At 51.6% G+C, this 18,137-nt stretch overlaps 2 protein-coding genes across 3 annotated transcripts; both read right to left on the bottom strand.

Moving 5' to 3' along the window:
* Positions 1-232: 232 nt before the first annotated feature.
* Positions 233-1,882, bottom strand: LOC117894911. Its single transcript, XM_034802210.1, has 3 exons — positions 1,320-1,882; positions 1,035-1,172; positions 233-802 (listed from the first exon to the last, which is right to left on the bottom strand). The coding sequence occupies exons 1-3, from the start codon at positions 1,776-1,778 to the stop codon at positions 233-235; spliced, it is 1,167 nt and encodes a 388-aa protein (XP_034658101.1). The 5' UTR covers positions 1,779-1,882.
* A 13,033-nt stretch (positions 1,883-14,915) lies between these two features.
* On the bottom strand, positions 14,916-15,720 carry LOC117896909. 2 transcript variants are annotated; one of them, XM_034805457.1, is made up of 4 exons: positions 15,420-15,720; positions 15,372-15,385; positions 15,276-15,311; positions 15,162-15,203 (listed from the first exon to the last, which is right to left on the bottom strand). In XM_034805457.1, exons 1-4 carry the CDS (start codon positions 15,594-15,596, stop codon positions 15,185-15,187), a joined length of 246 nt encoding a protein of 81 aa, XP_034661348.1. In that variant the 5' UTR covers positions 15,597-15,720; the 3' UTR covers positions 15,162-15,184. The 2 variants fall into 2 exon arrangements, with proteins under 2 accessions (XP_034661340.1, XP_034661348.1); XM_034805449.1 differs by having other exon boundaries at positions 14,916-15,210; positions 15,372-15,720.
* Positions 15,721-18,137: the final 2,417 nt, after the last annotated feature.

Raw genomic sequence — 18,137 nt, 5'->3', positions numbered from 1 at the left:
TTCCTCTTTCTCTTTCTCTTTATCTTTCTCTTTCGGCTTGTTTGTCTCTCTTTGTGTGTTTGTGTTTTGGCTTGGAAGCGGCTTGGAATGCTGCAGCTGGAACAACTGGAAGGAGGTACTATGAACTACAGACTGTGCACAGCATTCGCTTGGCTCTAATACTGGAGGAGGCGCACAGGGCGGGACTGGGACTGGGACTGGGACTGGGGTGGAGCATGACTAGGGCTCAGGCTCAGCATTCCACGGACCCACTGCCGCCGCAGTCGGATCCGTTGGCCAGTGCTGCATTGGAGATGCCAAGCTCGAAACTCTCCGAGCCTGAGTGCCTCAGGGAGCCCGCTCCCGCTCCCGCACCCGCTCCCGCTGTCGCACCGACACCCGCTGCCGCTGCCACCTGTTGGCGCCGTTCTTGGCTGTTGCGGTGCTGCTTTCGCAGGGCACGGCGCAGTGTCTTCCAGACGTTGTCCAAGTACTGGATGTAGAGCTCCTTGCTGACCTTGAGGTCGCGCTCGTCCGCCTCCTGGCTACCGTCGGCTGGCGTGTGGAAGCGCAGACGCTCCAGCATCGCCTCGCGGCTGACGCGGCTCAGCTTCGCCCCGTTGCTGTTTGGATAGGAGGCATTGATGGTCGTCTCGATCTCGCAGAGCATGCTCCGCGCACTGACCAGCAGGTCGTGCAGCTCGTGGGTGACGGCGTTGAGGTTCTGCTGGTGCTCCTTGCGGTACTTGTACTGCGCCCGACCCAGGTACGAGAAGCTGCCCACAAAGGTCTGCATGTGGCGGTACCAGGTCTTTAGCTTCACCTGTGGGGGAGAGGCGGGAAAGGGGCAGCGTTAGTTTCAGTGGCGCATACAGCGGGAAGGACATGCAAATCAAGCTGGGCCGGCAGACCCCTTGCATTATTGAGTGCAGTGCGATGAGTGACAGGAAAACTGGTATCAGCCGCCCAGGGCGGAGCCGGTCCCACACACTCATCATCGCTCACCGCTCATCGCACGTCGCACGTCGCACGATCGAGGCTCGAGATCCACTTACCGCATTTGTGGGCCGCGTCATGTTTGGCAGGAACTTGTACTCGCGCTGCCAGTGCTGGTACTTGCCGTACTCCAGTTTGGCGCTGCTGCGGATGAATTGATACTCGCTCATGGTGATGTTCCGCAAGGCGACCAGATGCTGCAGGGGGTAGGAGGAGGAGGGAGCACCGATCAGTAAGAGAAATGGCAAATGGCAAATGGCAAATGCAAGTGCAAATGCATAAGACGGATGGGGATGGGGATGAGGATGGGGATGAGGATGAGGATGATTGGGCATGATGCTCACCTTTCGCTTGATCACGCGTCCCTGGCTGGAGCTGTCCGAGTCAGCGGCCAGGCTCTCGTCCGGCTGGTAAACGCCACCGCAGGGATTCTCCCACTCGGGCGTCTGAGAGGTGCTGGAGAAGAGGCGCAGGCTGTGGCTGCGCGCATGGCGCGTGCGTTGACGGCGGAGCTCCTGTCGTGCGGCTCTCATGGCCACTTGGGCGATCTCTTCGTAGCTGCTCTCGCTCAGGCTCACATCACTGTCGTAGCTGCCCTCGCCGAAGCTGTCCTCCAGTCCGTGGAAGGGGTTCACATTCCACGCGGGCAGTCCCTCCGCCCCTGAGGACGACGACGACGATGAGGAGGAGGCGGCCGCTGGTCGGTTTGAGCCGGATGCATCTTCATCGTACGCGTAATCCAGTGCCACCTGGTCGTGCAGGTGACGGGCCTGTGGCAATGGCATTAGGGCAGCCAAAGTCATGATGAAGAGCAGAAGGCTGCTCCTGCTCCTGCTGCTGCTGCTGCTGCTGCTGCTGTTCCAGCTCGGATTTTGTGAGCTGTTGCCTTTGCGGCTCTGTGGGAAAATTGTTGCTGCAAGGCCAAAGAGGAGATCGATTAGAGCGGGTTGCGAAATGGGCGGACGGAATCAGGTTCGTACCGTTTAAGGCAAAGGCTGGCATTGGCGACATGGTCTACACGATTAACACTAACAAATATCACAAATATCACTACAAATCCCGGTCGAGTGCGCTGCGAGTGCGTTGCGAGATCGTTGCGTTGCGTTGCGTTGCGTTGCGTTGCGAGGCTCGGCTCGGCTCACTCTTCTGCTCAACGGCTGCTGACTAAATGACGGCCGCTGCAGCGGTGCTGGAAGATTTGAAGCCGCCGCCAGTCAGCCAGTCAGCCAGCCAGCCAGCCAGCCACTCACAACTCATCAGACATCGCGTCGCAGTGTACTCACGCACTCAGCACTCAGCCGGGCACTCACTCAGCGAGAGAGAGATAGAGAGAGAGAGAGAGAGTGAGTGCAATTACAGCCTCTGTGCCTCTGTGCCTCAGTGCGATCGACCCGGCTGGAGAGCAGAGCGTGTTGCCTTTGGTTTAGGCCCGACCACTACTTGGCTAAGATTGAGTAATTTTTGTTGGTTCAAAAACGTTTCTTTGAGCGTTTTCTCACTCTCTTGCTCACGCTCCCGCTCCCACTCCCGCTCACTGCCATTGCTCTCTTTCGGCAGAATTTCACAAGAGATTCGGATTACTCATAGTATTTTGGGTTTTTTATGCGATGTCAGACGTGGCCCAGACTCTCCCGAGCAACAGCCGCGGCCCGAACGATGACGTAGTCGAAGCCCCACATGCCCACATGCTCGCCCCCGCGGCAAATCGTCATCAACAAGAGCGATGGATGGCAACAATCCGCTCCGATTTTCAATTTTAAATATATGTACGTACAACTGGCCCGCTCCCGCTCTTGCTCCCACGACCGCTCTTCGTCTCTATCTTGCCGTTTCGCTCTGGCCCCTAGGTACTTCGCGCTGGCTGTTGCCGTAGGTCAGCGACTTGATAACGCCAACGCCAACGCCAGCAGCATGTTGACGCCACCAGCGACGTTGACAGCGATAAGGCACGTGCTGCTGCTGCTGCTGCTGCCCGCTCCGCCCCATTGCCACTGTCGACTGCTGGCCGTTGGCTTCAAATCTTGCGATCACCTGAACGGGCCAAGGCCATAATTGGCCGATAATCGAGGGCGAAGGAAAGTTCTGGTTGGATGAGTGCCCCAAATGCCTGGATGATGATTAATCGAGCAATTCCACCTTATGCAGTCGGCAGTAAACCGTTTTACGATGGCCTGTTCGATCAATTGAAAGCGGACCCGAACCGAACCGAACCGAACCGATATCCATCCGGCTCTTGCTTGGACTGTCCACAATCGAAGCAGTGCCGTACAGATGAGCAGGACGAGAGCTGAGGCATATCCTTATAATGGATTTCGATTTGAGTCTGATCTGCCTGGTAACTATTTCCAAAGCAAACACTTGGCATTTATCTATCTGATGGCGTCGACTGCCGGCGGCTGTTTAACCCATAATAAATAATACGAGCGTGATTATGAAATGTTCGATTGAGCTTCGGGCTTCGGATGAGGCGGGGATTCACACCAGCAACAGCACCAGCGCCAGCACGAGTAGAAACAGAAACAGAATCGAAATCAGAGGCAGAGGCAGAGGCAGAGCCAGAGAGAGCTCATGGAGAAAGAGGCGCTCGCCTCGGTGTATTAATCACGGGAAAACATTTCACTGGCAATCATCTTTTTATAAACAATTGCGAAACGCGATGGAAGTTATCTATCGGGAAGACAATGATCTAATTGCGGGCCCCCAAAGATAGGAATATCCCGAAAACCTTTGGACTCTGCTACCGCTGCGTCGTACTTACTTTGATGGCACATGTTGGTTGCCGCCGGATCACTTTCTATTTTGGCACACTTCATTTTTGCAATTATGTGTGTATATTTGTGTGTGTGTGTGTGTGGAATACTGTTAGTTTTGGTTACGGTTAATACTGCACGTCGGCTTTGCACGCACTGCACCAACTGATCCCTTGGATCAAACTTGTAACTTTGAGTTCGATGCTCGATGTTCGATGTTCGATCTTAGGTGGGGAGTTATTTGTGCACTTAGTCTAGTACGGAGCCACTGGCTGGGACAATTAGCATTGGCGTGTGTCTAAGCGAAACTGATTCATGGTCTCGGGCCGTCGCATAATTTTATATTTATACAAAAATCGCTCTGCTCCGACTGCGTGTGAGGCAGTCCCAGGCCGAGACGCCGCAGTCGCAGTCGCTGTCGAAGTCGCAGCCGCTGTTCCGATAGTTCCGATGTGTGTCTCTGACATTTAGAGCCTGCTATCTCCTCGACAGCGCAGTTCGCAGTTCGCAGTCAACAGTCCGCAGTCAACAGTCGTCGCCGACGTCAATGCGAAGTGCCGTCGTGCGAAAGAATCGGAATCGGAGTCAGAAGTGCGCGCCACGCTTATAATTATTATTGGATTTGATTCGATGATTGCCCAACACACACACACACACACACACACAACCCCATACCCATCCCCATTCCCATGCCCCAGCAGCAGCCCCAAAAGCAAGCGTCACCCTCCCCTCCCCCCCTCGCATTTATTTATTCAATATATTTATCCATTATATTTATTTTTCATCAAACGAAGGGAGGCTCTGCTCTGCCCTGCCGTTGGCTAAGGTCCGTTAGGTGCCATACACCCCGCTCTCCCCACCCTTCGCCATTCATATTGCGACGGGGGATTTTTCTTCATCGAGTACATGTGTCTCATTATGTACACCTTCACTTTGTTGTCTGCCATTGAGGTTTTTGTTTACGTCACTTGATGGTGCCCCATGCCAGTCGCCGGCTCCGCCAGCTCTGCCAGCAGCCTCAACGGACAGGGCAGCGGCAGCGGAAGGGTAGGCGTGGGCGTGGGCGTGGCATGGCTAGCTTTGAGAGATTCAATGCGAAATTAATTGCATTAGGGGGATTTTTTCGACTTGGCCCGAGAGACCATGGGAAATCTGGTGAAACAATGTAGAAATCTGGCAATCGATCCGCCCTGCCCCTCTTCGCTCTCCTCCCCTACCCCCTTTGATGATTCTTCTTCCCCAGCAGCAACAAGCGAGTGACGAGGTGATTGCGGTGGGGGATCCAAAATCAAGCTACGTTCAAAATATAAAGCTCGGACTCGCTGACATGCAGACTCAGGATGGATGCTTAAAACCAAATCTGGATTGCTAAATGTACTCATTCATGATTTTCCACAAATTCATTGACTTATTTCGGTCTAATGGGGAATTGCCATCATGCCATCGATAGTGCGAAGTTGTATAGTTTTATAGTTCGGTTGCCAAATCTTTAGTTTGATTTGCCACCACCCCCTTGGGCGGTGCAGCTTATCTAGCTCTCATGATATCATGATGCCGTCGTGATTGAGGACAAATGGTTGTTCCTTATCAACTCCAGCTGAGGGAATGCGATCACCGCTTGAAGCGATCCGCCGATCGGCGATCGGTGATCTTTGTTCCTTCCTCAACACCCAACACTCATCGCACACACGGCGGGGGTACGAGTACAAGTACGAGTTCGACTTAGAGTGTCTATTAAATTATGTGTGCGTTGATGACACCTACCAAAAGGGTTGCTAAACTTAGACCCTAGTCCGTGCGCGTGTCATAGATGACGCGTCGTTGTCGTTGCTGAAATCACTGATAAGGCGTTTGGCTGGGCCAAAGAAGTGCCACAGTGGAGCCAGCTACCCTATCAATCAGTTGAGAATGGGTGAGGGTTTTCGGTTGGGATCTCTAATTACATGCTGCCATGCTGCCATGCGTGGTGTGGGTACAATAAAAGTTTTGATTCAACAACAGTTAGCCGTAATTCTGGCCACTTTTCCACTGAACTCTTATCAATGAGCGTCGTCTTCATGCGAGAGCCCCGCCGTGGCAGGGATTGAACTTTGAAGCAGCGTCGCCCAGAGGGGTATTCACATTCGCATTCAAGCCAATTGTCTTCATGGGTGTTGACTAATGCTTTGCCGAGAATGATTAAGCACACGCCACCACCTACATAGCCCCCCATCCACCCCACTAGATACGACATGGATATGAGCACACCACACACTTCATGTCTTCGAGCAGCGCCCCTGCCCCAATGCAGGGCACTTGGCTGGCGGTTTGCTCCTCTTCGAAGGCCACACATGACTCACTGGATGTGGCAGCGGGATGGGGGAGAGGTGCGAATTCGTCCTGCTCTATGCATACAATGTACATATGATATCGCTGCCAATTATACAGATGACCCAAACTCCTCCGCCTGGCTCCGGGCTAAATTTAGCGATTGACATTTGGACACCTTCCGCCCCGTCGACTGACGTAGGTGTCATGTTCGTGTGACGTCCGACAGGGCCGACAGGGGTCGGCTGTCCTCCGCCAATTGCGAATTTCGCTGTAATTGCCGCTTATTATTATCATCCAAATCAAACAATCGATAAGTCGCCCGGTGATACTTTGATGCCAGCAAATCGCACGCCTAATGCTCGGGTATTATCGCCCGTTATTAATATAATTCGTTGCTACATAATTGAAAATGCTCGCTTATCACTTATGGCCGTTGCTGTCTCCGCTGGGTAATTAGTATTTGGTGCGCGGGAGTCAACGCCAACGTAGCCCCCGTGACCCATTAGCGAGCAGCTAGCAGCGGGCAGCGGGCAGCGGGCAGGGTAGCGCTACGACGCTACGAGTATGACTAATTGATAGCGACGACCCCTTTCGCGGTCGGCTTTATCGCGTGCCCAGAGCCAGAGCCAGAGCCAGCCAGAGCCGACTGCTCGCGCCCTCAGCCGCCGTCTGCGTCGCGTCTCGTCGCGTCTCGCCACGAATGTGTCAACAAGAGTCGCGTGCGGCGCTCGACGTCAGCCGTTCGCCGTTCGCCGTTTAACGCTTGGGTATGTTCCAGGCAGGCACCCGGCTCCCAGTTCCTCCCCCCCTTCAACATATTATTGACACATTGCTGGTTAGCAAATTGACAAAACCACCAGCAGCAGCAGCAGCAGCAAAAGCAGAAGCAGCATTTGCGGGGGGGAGCGGGCAAGAGGGTGCCACTTAGTCACTGGCTAGACATCGCTTGGGGAACACACAAATCTGTAATCAAACGATACGATGATTCAACAGTAGTAAGACATTTCGTTTGTCCAAACCCACCCCCCCATATCCACCATCATCCCAGTCAGGTGGCAAGAGCAATCCTGGGCCACAGGCACACACTCATCGCGTGTGAGCTTCCCTCTTGCAAAACTCCAGCTCCAGATACAGCCTCAACTTCGGCTTTGGATCTCTTACACATCGCATAAACACTTCCGCTCCGAGTTTGGGTACCGCCAGGCGCAAAAAAGTAAAGAAAAAGCAAAGAAAGAACAAAGGCGATGCGGTGCGATGCGATGCGATGCGATGGCGCATCATCGTTGCCGAAAATAAACACCCAATTTGCATAGGCGATGGCCACGGCCTTCCCCTTTGCCCTTGTCCCACGTTTCACGCTCAGTGCCCCAAGCCCCACCAGTCCCCCCAATCGCCAAACCATTTCCATTTCCACAGAAGAAGTGCCGACCAGAGCAAGAGCAGAGCAAACAAGTGTTTTGCGTGGGTCAGTTTCATTTCGTCTCTGATGAGGATGGGGATGGGGATGAGGATGGGAATGGGGATGGCATCGGGATTCCGTTTCCCAGCAATTGATGAGCAATTAATGTTTTTGTTTCTCTTTCTGTTTTCGCTCTTTTTCTTTTCGGTTTGTGTCATATTTTCGGATGATTCGTTTTGGAGAGTGGGCTAACCGGAACGGCATTCCAATTGTTTTCGCTGCGCTTCCTGCAGCTCGCATTTCGGTTGCTTTCATTCTGCCCTTTTGGTTTTTGATTTACTGCTTTTGTCAAATTCTAATCGATGGAAGAGTGTTTGGATGTATGTCTTTTGCTCTGTACTCTTCACACTCCAAATCGCAAAGTGTATTTATGTCTGTGTCGTCTGTGGCCCATTCTCTCTCTTTCTTTGGGGTGTTGCCTCGACAGCTTCAGCTTCAGCTTCCATGGCATAGCTGTGGCTGTTCACTTGAAAGTATTTCGTGTCTCGTTATTGAAATTGCAATTCAAGATTCTACACGTACACGTTCGCCGCGCCGCCTGGTGGGTCACAACGCATCTGCATCCCCACTTGATTTACATGCGAGTCAGTGCGGCACTGCAGAGCCACAACCTCTGTGGCTCAAACTCATAAAAAGTTCTGCAGAGTCAGTCTTGGGGCGGGACTGTTAAAATAACCAGACCATGTCGTGAGCTGCCTTTGGTTGGCTTTTTACCCATCCAAGCATTGAGGCAATCCATTTACCGATTTTTTGCTGCTGGTGCTTCTCCAATCATTTTAGGCTCTTTTTTGGCATACTTTTAAATTGGCATTCACCGGCGGCAGCCTTAAATGTCACTCGAGCATAATCTGGTCTGCCAATTGGCCCTCAAAGTTAGCCCAAATATGACCCAGAAATCAGCATAAGAAGGGGCAACGGGACAAATGGGGGGAAGGGAAAGCAGCTGGACATATGACATAATCGTTTTGAGAGAGGGTATCTGGTTGTTGCGTGCCCCTAAACTAGCCTTCCATTCTGGTTTCTAGTTAATTTCTTGTTATTCTTCGGTTCCATGTCACAGCTGCAACTGCAAACTGCAACTGCAAACTGCGACTGCCACATCAAGAGCTGTTTCTCGTTGTTAATTTGATGTGGCAAATGTAATAAGGCTAATGAGGTGAATCGGTCGGTGGCAGGGAATCCCTGCTCCTGTCCTCCCCGCACTGCAACCCGATCAGGGCCTGCAGAGGCCTACTCCTGTCCCTAGATGTGGCAGAAACTGTTCTCCATCTCCATCACTTCTCTTTCTCCTTGTGCAGCTAGTCCTCCTCCTCCTCCTCCTGCTTCTCCTTGTTGCGCGATCGGACTGATCAACTTGTTGTAGTCTTTGGGCCGGCTTTAGTGGCATGCAATGACCACCATCAAAGCCGCACAGAAATCACGTCGCCGTTGCTGCCATTGTTGTTCCTGCTGCTTGTCGATGTTGTTCGTTCGTTCATTTCGTCCGTCCAGCAGACAGACGGACAGTCGGACAGTCGGACGGACAGTCGTAAGTAGCCAAGTGCAAATGTATCGATTTACAGCGCAAACAACTTGCCCAACAAATGGAGCAGCACACACTAAGGAAGAGGCAACAGAAACGGGAACAGCGACATGAAGAAGCAACTGCCACTGCAAGTGGCACTGCCACAGCCACAGCCACAGCCACAGAGACTGCCTCCGACAGAGAGACGGGGACAAGATGCCAACGCAGCAAAAGCGCTTACAATGTTGAAGAATCCATGTCTGGGAAGACGACCGCATACTGGACATACTGGACACGGGGACACGGGGACACTGGGAGCCGAGCGATCTCATAGCGAGGAAAACGCCGACAATTAAACAAAATTTGATACAGCAAGGAGTGGGATGGGGCATGGGGTATGGGGCACAGACAGAGGGAGCTGAGACCTCGTCTCGGACTGGGACCTGGACTCAAGCATTGCGGTACTATTGTTGTTGCATTTTATTTAGGTTTTTGAACTGCTGCCGCCAGGGATACATCATACAGAAAACAAAGAGAAACAGAGATAGGCCACTGCGAGTGCGAGTGCGAGTGCGAGAGTGTTCGCGCATAATTGCAGACAAGTGGACACTGCCCCAGTCAGGTGGCATGGGGTTAGGGAACTGAATGGGGGAGTAGTATAATAAGGCAAGACCACCATCCCGCAGGCATTGCAGAGGTGTTGAGAACTATGGGAACTTATCAATCAATCAATTAGTCAACGAGCGACGGCAGCTTATCGATGGAGGCCTATTGGATGAATCAGCCGGCAAACAGACCGGCCCACGCCAGACCTCTGACAGATGCCTACGCCACACAGCCACTGTCATCGGCATCGGCATAGGCATCGCTTATCCCCGTTTCCATGTGGGGGGCGCTTCACATGTATAAATCAATAAACGGGCAATCAGCCGTTGCTAATCACCTACTGATAGCCAGCCGGCTATAGACGGGCGAGAGGTTCGAGCTAATTAAAACGCGCAAACAGCACCGAGAGCGCCAAGAGCTAGACCCAAGGCAAGTCCAGCTTCCGTGCGTAAAAGTGGACAGCGGACAGCGGACAGCGGACAGTGGGAAGCGTTGCAATGCACAAGCCAATTATAAAAATGTCAACAGGCAAAGGGCTAAAAATAAAAATATAAATGGAAGTGGGAGTGGAAGTGGGAGTGGGTGTTGGCTGTTGGCAGTGGCTGAGGTGCACTTGTAGTCGGTGTCTGCGTGCGAACTGTTTCCTAATAACCCAATTAGAGACCGGCACTCGCACACACAAACGCACACACACACACACACACGACCTACGCAATGTAACGGCATGCGTCATGCTTAGATGACGGCACAACGGGGCAGGGCAGTGGAATAATATTCAGACCAATTTCGACACCAAACACGCGCCACACAACTTCCACAACGTCACCAACTTGCGCTCGTCTTCAGCGTCTCTTTGCCTTAGCCTTCAGCTCCCCCCTCCAAAAACAGCCATAAAAGGGAATAGCAAAAAAATGCTTCCGATCGATCAGTCTCGTCTCTCTCTCTTTTTCTAAGCCACCCCCATCCTAAGTAGATTGCGCTCAGCACCATCGCATTCTCTCACTCTCTTTTCTGTGGCTATTTATAGCCGAGAAACTCAACCTGATCGATCGATCGTTCGTTCGCGGGCAATTTCACAACATTAGTGGGTCGAAGATCCTAACCTAAGGTAATCTGGAAAAAAGTACCACGTAAGGTATGCCAAATATGGATTGCAACAGCGAGACTGTCGTGTGGCTGTAGCCTCCACCCCCCCAGTTAAAAGCCGCAAAAAAAACCCATTGAATTTCACCACATGGCTGGCTATGCACTATCTTTGAAAACCCCCCAAGATTCCAATGGAAAATAATCTTACTAACTCTCATGTAATGTGTACGTACGGGTGTACGGGTGTACGACTATATCCGCAGATCTACACAGCGGCAGAGCGCCAGGGCGGCAGAGCGGCAGGGCGGCAGAGCGGCGACCTTTGCGCGCAATGACGTCATGGCACGCGACTCGCATTTGTCAGCTGGTTCAGATGGGAAACCGATCCGAAGCCGAAGCCACAAATCAGATTGCGAATCAAACTGTGTCAGTATGCGGGGCAACCACCTGATGAGTCAGCGCAAGAGCCAGAGACGGGGGCAGGTGTGGTACCGGGCCACCAGCCACGAAGTGCAGTAAATCCAATGTTGATTAACAGAAATACCCTCCGCTCTATCTCCACGTCTATCTGTTGCTGTAGTAGTAGTATCGCATATCGCAGTTGGCTGATGCAACAAGGTCGAACAACTGCCTTATCAGCGCTTGCCGCTTATCGACAGCGCCCCATGTGTGGGCGGGCCAGAGGGCTCGTCCGGGGCTGGGCCTTTGCTTAATTAAGTTATTCGACATCACATTTATTCGCATGGCAATAACTTTAATTGAGCAAGGCACAACCAATTGCACTGCCAAGTTCCTGATCATTAAGCGGTCATAAATCGCACTCCCCTCCATAGAACGCGAGCCCCCAACCGGGGGTATTGGAATGCAATTTATTTAATTGTCACCTCTGACGCACGATCAGGTGTCGACGCAGGTTGCTCTGGGGACTGCGATAAGAGAGCAACAAGGTCGTCGGGCAGGCTAATCAGAGGCAACATCCATCCAACACTCATCGGTGGAATCCTCCGCATCAATTATGTCTTCGAGTATTACATTAGTTTGTGCAAAAGTTAAAAATTTATGGAGCGGAAGTTGATTGCCGATTTAGCTCCCCCAGTCATTATCTCTTCCCTTCGACTGGCAAGCGACCAACTCATTCCGCATTGCGGGCGCTGATGAAATACCGAAAGCAGATTGAGGGGCCCGCTCGCATTTTGGCTCTGGCTGTGGCTCTGCCTCTGCCTCTGGGACTACTCAAAAGGTGCCATAAATAAACGCTTTGAACGGATTTGCGCCAAATATTTCGGCGTGCTTTTAATTTGTATGCATAAATAATAATTATGTGGGGTTCTGGGAAGCTATCCGGATGGGTGCCAGGCATTGGCAACATCAATCTGTTCATTTGATTGGAGAGAACTAGTTTCTCGGAATGCAGCCGGCATGAAGTGGAGCGCTCTGAGTCAACCCCCAAGGAGTCCTGCCATCGGCTGTGATCCCAACTTCAATCAGTTCAATTCCCATTCAATTCTCTGTCCCGCCAAAAGACAAAAGGTCAGCGAACAATGGAAACGGCTACCAGCGGCTTAGGGAGCGGTGTGATAAATGTGCCCCACAGACAAATAGATACACGGAAAAGCCAAAAGATACAAATGGATCTTGGCCTCTGCGGTGGCTGTCTCTGCTGTTCGCTGTTGCTGTTGCTGTGGTTGCTGCTTTGGCTGTCTCTGTGGCTGTGGCTGTGCAGGGTAGCCAAAATATTGAATCTAATCATCTGAAAATGATTTGAAATTATGTTATAAAACATTTTATGACGCCCGCAACAACAGCAATAACAACAAAGGCAACAACAGGAGACACAACACTCGTAATGGCAATGGCCAATCAAGCGACAACAATCAAGGGAAGGAATAAATCGGAGCTTAACGCTGTTTTCGGATCGTTCCACCTTCACGGTTTACTTCTTTCTTTACTTTTTCTTTCTTTCTTCGTTTTTTGTATTCCGATTTGCTGCTGCGGCGGCTTTTGCTGTTAATCATTTTGTGTTGGGTCTCTCTCCTCCTCTCTCTCTCCCTCTCTCCCTCTCTGTTCGTTGGTTGCCTGTCGCTGGACGGTGGACGGTGGGACGATATCATCGAGTTAATCTTGTTAAAACAAACCGTTTCAATAAATACTGCGATAATGCAATTTTAATGCCATTAAGATGAGCACCAATTATGGACAGCACCAGAGAATCAACTATCAACGCTCCCCTCTTCCCCCTTCCACCTTCCCCCTGCCCACCTATGCCGCGATTCCACTCTTTCCCACAGCCTTTAGGCGTGGACTCCGTTTCATTTCATCTTTGACCGCAAAAACCATTTGAGCATCCTTTAAGCAGCGGCGTTGGCCACAACCATATGATTATCAAGCGCTGCCCTTTCCTTCGCTTGGGATCCATCCGGCATGGGGCCTCATTTGGTCAACAGATTTTGCTTGATTTCTGGCAGGGTATTCCCCTGGTCAGGTGTCAGGATTGGATTGGATTGGATCCCCTCCATAGCAGGTCTCTCTCCACTGGAGGGGTAGGGCAGGGTAATCCGCTCCAAGACTTTCCTTCGTGCGCATTTGACAGACTCCATCCAGTCCTAGTGATCTTGGGGCGGGAGTGCGGATGGTTTTTTATTGTTTATTTAACATTTCTGCGTTTTTATTTCGCGCTGTCTGTTTCAGCATTCAGCGTTCGGCATCCTCCATCCACTGCCCTACTGTCTGCACTCTCCAAGCTGTCCCTCCAATGATCGCCGGCTTTTAGCCAAGTTTCGCTTTGTTGTTGCTGTTCCCTTGCATTTTCATTGTTCTTTATGATGCTCATTTAAAATTCAAGCTTTGTTTCATTAAGAAACACGTTCGTCCCAGTCCCAGTCCCAGCCACAGTCCCCAGTCCCCATTCCTCGTCCCCGTCCCCCATCCCAAGTCCCTTCCTGCTTCGGGCTGGCTGGTTTCCCCACCAGTCATTCCGCAGCCAGCGCCAATTTCGACATTAACGCCGCCGACGGCGCTACGTAGCTTGTTAACGTTTTTTAATGCCCCCCCCGATTCAAAGGTTAACAATCAGACTGGATCTGAGCCTGGGACTGAGACTGGGACTGCGACTGCGACTGCGGATGGGGGGACTTAGTCACAATCATTCCAGCTTCGGCCATTGATAAGCCGGCGCTCATTAAAGAAGTCGAGCGGGGCATCAGGATACAGGATTCAGGGATTCAGGAATGTTGGCAGAAATCTACTTCAACTATTCGACTTCATCTGCTCATCGTTCGAGCGTGTCAAAGTGCTCTCGAGCCCCTCGTCCGGAGCTGGACAATGTGCGATCCTCGACCCATCTGCCATGGCCTCTGTGCCTGCCACAGCTGGCGGGGAAGGAGAAGCACACACAAGGATGGGGGGGGAAATGATTTATACAATTTTGTAGTACATAATTGATGCCGATTGAACGGAATGAGTGGACGCGATCAGGATCAGCAATCACCGAGCACCGAGCACCGATCCGTCGATCCATCGATCCCTCTGGGTGGCACTGGATGGCACTGGCCGAATCCCATCGTTGGTGGGCCCTGGCGAGGGAGAGCGGGGGTCAAATCGATTATGCTCTTTGTGGAACAGGTGGTCCCTCAGTTGACTTAATGCCGATACCTGTTGCCCCCTCTAATAGCTCAATTCTCATTGCCATAAAAGTCAAGTGGCCGCTCCAAGACCAGGTCCAGCTCAGACCATTCTGCAGTTGCAGTGGATCTGCTGGATACGAATGCCACTCTCATCGGAGTCCTCGGAGACTCCGCTGCGGCCCATGGAGAGTCGTAAAAATAAAAGTCATTGACTCAATTTGGAACACACGACGCGGAGTCAGAGAGTTTGGAGCTGGGGGACTGGGGGGCGTGCCAACAGGCGCTTGTGATTATCCTTTCGCACGTTCGGCGTTGCTTAACAAATCATAAATATAGTCGGGCCCCAACATCGTTGTGGTTTGTTGTTATTGATGGTGGTCGTCGCTCCATGGGCCTCCTCTGGCGGCTCGCTGCTGCGCAAAGGAAAACAACAACAACAACAGAAAAGCAACCACAAAGCAGGCAAGAACAAGGTTTCCCACTTTTTTATGGTGGTCCCAGCTTGAGCTTGGACCCTCCCCAGCCCCAGCCCCAGCCCCAGCCGCAGTCCCTTCTCCCCAGTTCCACTTTCATCCACGGCACAAACGGCTTCAATCATTTAATAAGCGGTGACCGTGCCTTGTTTTGGGGCCACGACAAAAGAGTCTTCCGCCATATTATTAACTTATATATAACACAATAAAGAGCAGAACGAGGGGGAGCTCTGATTCCTCGCTAAGTAGCGGTCCTCTTCCGCCTGGAAGGTGCTTTTTAGGGTGCTAATCCACCTCTAACGCCGATACGAAATCATCACTCCCAAGGGCGTTGCCGCATTCACATTCTTGCTGGACGCGGTGCACGGGCCGGACGGACATTCGGCTCACGGCGTAGATTAACTCTCGGAGCTGCTGCTTTATTCTGGGTGAGAAAAAGAAAACAGTGAGACCAGAAGGACACCGAGAGAGAGAGAGCGAGATCCTCACCTTGTTGGGGTTTGTCCCAGCAAAGTTCTGGTGTTGCTGAAGAGCGGAAGGATGTTCAATGATTGATCAGTAAAGCTCTTACTAGAAGGAACTCACCCCATGGCTTGGCACTAGGCCACCTTCTTGTGGCTGGGCCTCTGGCACCTTTTGATTCTTGAGGAAATCGCTGCCAAGCTGCTGCATCTCTTCGATTTGTTGGCGCACTTCCCGCTGGTACTTCCGGGCTCGCTTCATGTGCTTCTCCATCCTCTTGATTTGACTTGAAATTGATTTTGGCATACTGTCTTCCTCCTCCTTCTCAATGGGGGTCAATTTTTCCATTTGAAATTTGTTACGTTCGTGTTCGTGTTTGTGTTTGTGTTTGTGTTTATATTTGGGTGGAGGGGCCTAAAACACGATGTGTTCTGTTTGAAAACTTCTTCTCTTTTCGTTTGACTACACTCAACTGACCTGCTGTGAGGGATTGAGAATTGGGGGATCTGACAGTATTGGCATTGGGATAGGGATCGATGATTGGTGATTGGTAACTGGTGACTGGTGACTGGGGACTGGGGCATGCAGCATGGCATATTTGAGTGGTGAGTGTGTTCAAGTTCATCAATCAATTGGACAGCCAGAGGCTCCTCTCACATATGAGTTATGATGAGCTTAGTCCATCGGCTGCGAACGTAATGCCAATGCATCAAATATATCTAATGGAACTTATTAGCACGTTTTACTCTTCGTGGAGGTATTTCCCCTAACAATGTGCAAAAATTATTCTGATTAATTTCGCTTGAGCGCACAATCCAGATCCCGAACGGAACCGAATCACGGATCATCTAATTGCCAGCACCACTCGAAGTGTTCCCTCTGTGTCTGTCTGTCTGAGTGGAAAAGTCACGACTTACCCACCAGACAGGCACAATGGTGAGGAAGCAAAGTGAGAAAGACACTTGATCTCTCTTCCATTTCTATTTTGTGTTTCTATTTTGTGTTTCTACCCTCTTCGATCTGTGTGTGCGCCCTCGTGCGAGGATCTCTATCTCCGTGTGCCCATCTATGCTTAGCTCCGTTTTGGCCGCAATTTATCACACGCCACTTGTAGTCGGTTTCTGATCTAATAAAAACTGTCAAAACGTTTGCAAGATGCTGGGAAAATATTTACACGACGCACACGATGGAGACGGAGAGACGGAGAGACAGAGAGGGAGAGCTGCCGAATAATGAAAGGATCAGGATAGGAGCGGTCAAAGAAAGGTCAAAACAATTGGAAGGTAGGCAGACAATAAATGGATAAAGGGATCGCACAGGTCAGGCTGCGCACAGGACTTGGGCGGCATGACACATCACATCACATCAGATGAGGATGAGGATGAGGATGAGGACTGTGTAGGCATTAAAGGACACACAGCTGATCGTCTGGGTTCCTCGCCATCCACCAATCGAGGGCGTCCAGTCCATCCTGTGCGTTGGCCATGTAGGAGGGAGGTTCGGCTCCCTATTCAAAAAGATGAAAGTGACTTTTCTTCCGACTGGCCATAAAGAATGCCAGGCAGCAGTCGGTCAATTGAAATTAAATGAACAGGAGAGGCGCTCGCCTCCGAGTCTCCTCGCTCTTGGTTCGGGGCGGCCGCTGCACGTTTAGCTATTTTTATGGAGTTCCATGGAATTATCGCTTGCTCCGTCTCCCGTCCCCCGTCTCCCGTCCCCCGTCGCAACCTTGGCTTGGACCTCTCATGTACGAACTTGTCTTCTGTTCTATTCTATTATATTCTTTCGAATCTCGAAACGTTTCTATTAACACGGCCCCAGGGAACTGTTGCACCTCTTCTCTCGCATTTGTTTCTACTTGCCGCCGCTGAGAAATCTCCGTACAAAAAAGTGTCTCTCGCTCCACGATGGCCGAGAGAGTGAGGTGAGAGGATGTGCAGCTGAATGGTGGCCAAGTGAGCGATCAGAAAGCATTTCCTGTGCCGAAACCCACACCCTCTCTTGCCACATTCTTCCCAATGTCATGCGGGGGTCTGGACATGGGATTGGCTGTGGGTTCGGGACTGCGGAATGGCACAAGATTCATGGGGATTCGAGGGACGTCTAACCTTGGCGCTGGATCGGCAAGCCACCAAAGGGGAGATTAACCAAAATACTAAAAGGTCTCTCTGTTGGCCTTTGCGAAATTGCGAAAATCATAAAAAATTGTTAAGCTTTGATTTATTGGGTGTTATAAAGTGTTGCGGGTTGCCGGGTTGCCGGTTTGCCGGGTTGCCGGGTTGCTTGTCGCCAGTTTGCTGGAAGCCCCAGCAGCGTTGCATAGTTCTAGGCAGGCTCCCGTATCCGCGTCACACGTTATCACATCCGTGGCCGGAGCTTGCTTATCACTAATGTAATCCCACGCCCGATAGCGGAGGGCGGTGCCGCACGCGCCTAAGAGCTGGCAAGTGTTTGGCCCTCCTGCATTTGTAATTAAACTTTTAGTTCGCGGCCAAGTGTCGCCCAAGGAGCTCCCCGATGGAGCTGCCCAAAATAGGAAGTTAATCCGTGAGCATAATCACGGCATAGCGCCACAGCATGCGGCTGCACCATTCCAAGCGATCGCCTAGCGAAATCTCCATTGAAGTGTCAGCAGTGCCACACATTGTTGCGGTCCCAGTCTGTGCAGGTCTGAGGGTGTTTCTGATGACTATCCGGTGTGTCGATCTGCCCGCGGACACTCTCCCCCAATCGCTGACTCCCCTTTGTCAGTTTATTCTGCATGGTTTCAGCTCTTGTGGTGCTTCATATGGGAGCTAGCTTTCAGCAGATACCAGAGGCAGTCACTCTCGATTGCAGGGCATTCAAAGTTCGATCTGGGACTTCTGGAGTTTCTGTTTCTGTTTCTGT

Source organism: Drosophila subobscura, chromosome A (assembly GCF_008121235.1).
Source record: "Drosophila subobscura isolate 14011-0131.10 chromosome A, UCBerk_Dsub_1.0, whole genome shotgun sequence".
Lineage (NCBI taxonomy): Eukaryota > Metazoa > Arthropoda > Insecta > Diptera > Drosophilidae > Drosophila > Drosophila subobscura.
Note: the sequence above shows the minus strand (reverse complement) of the source record. Positions and strands in the feature narration are given on the sequence as shown.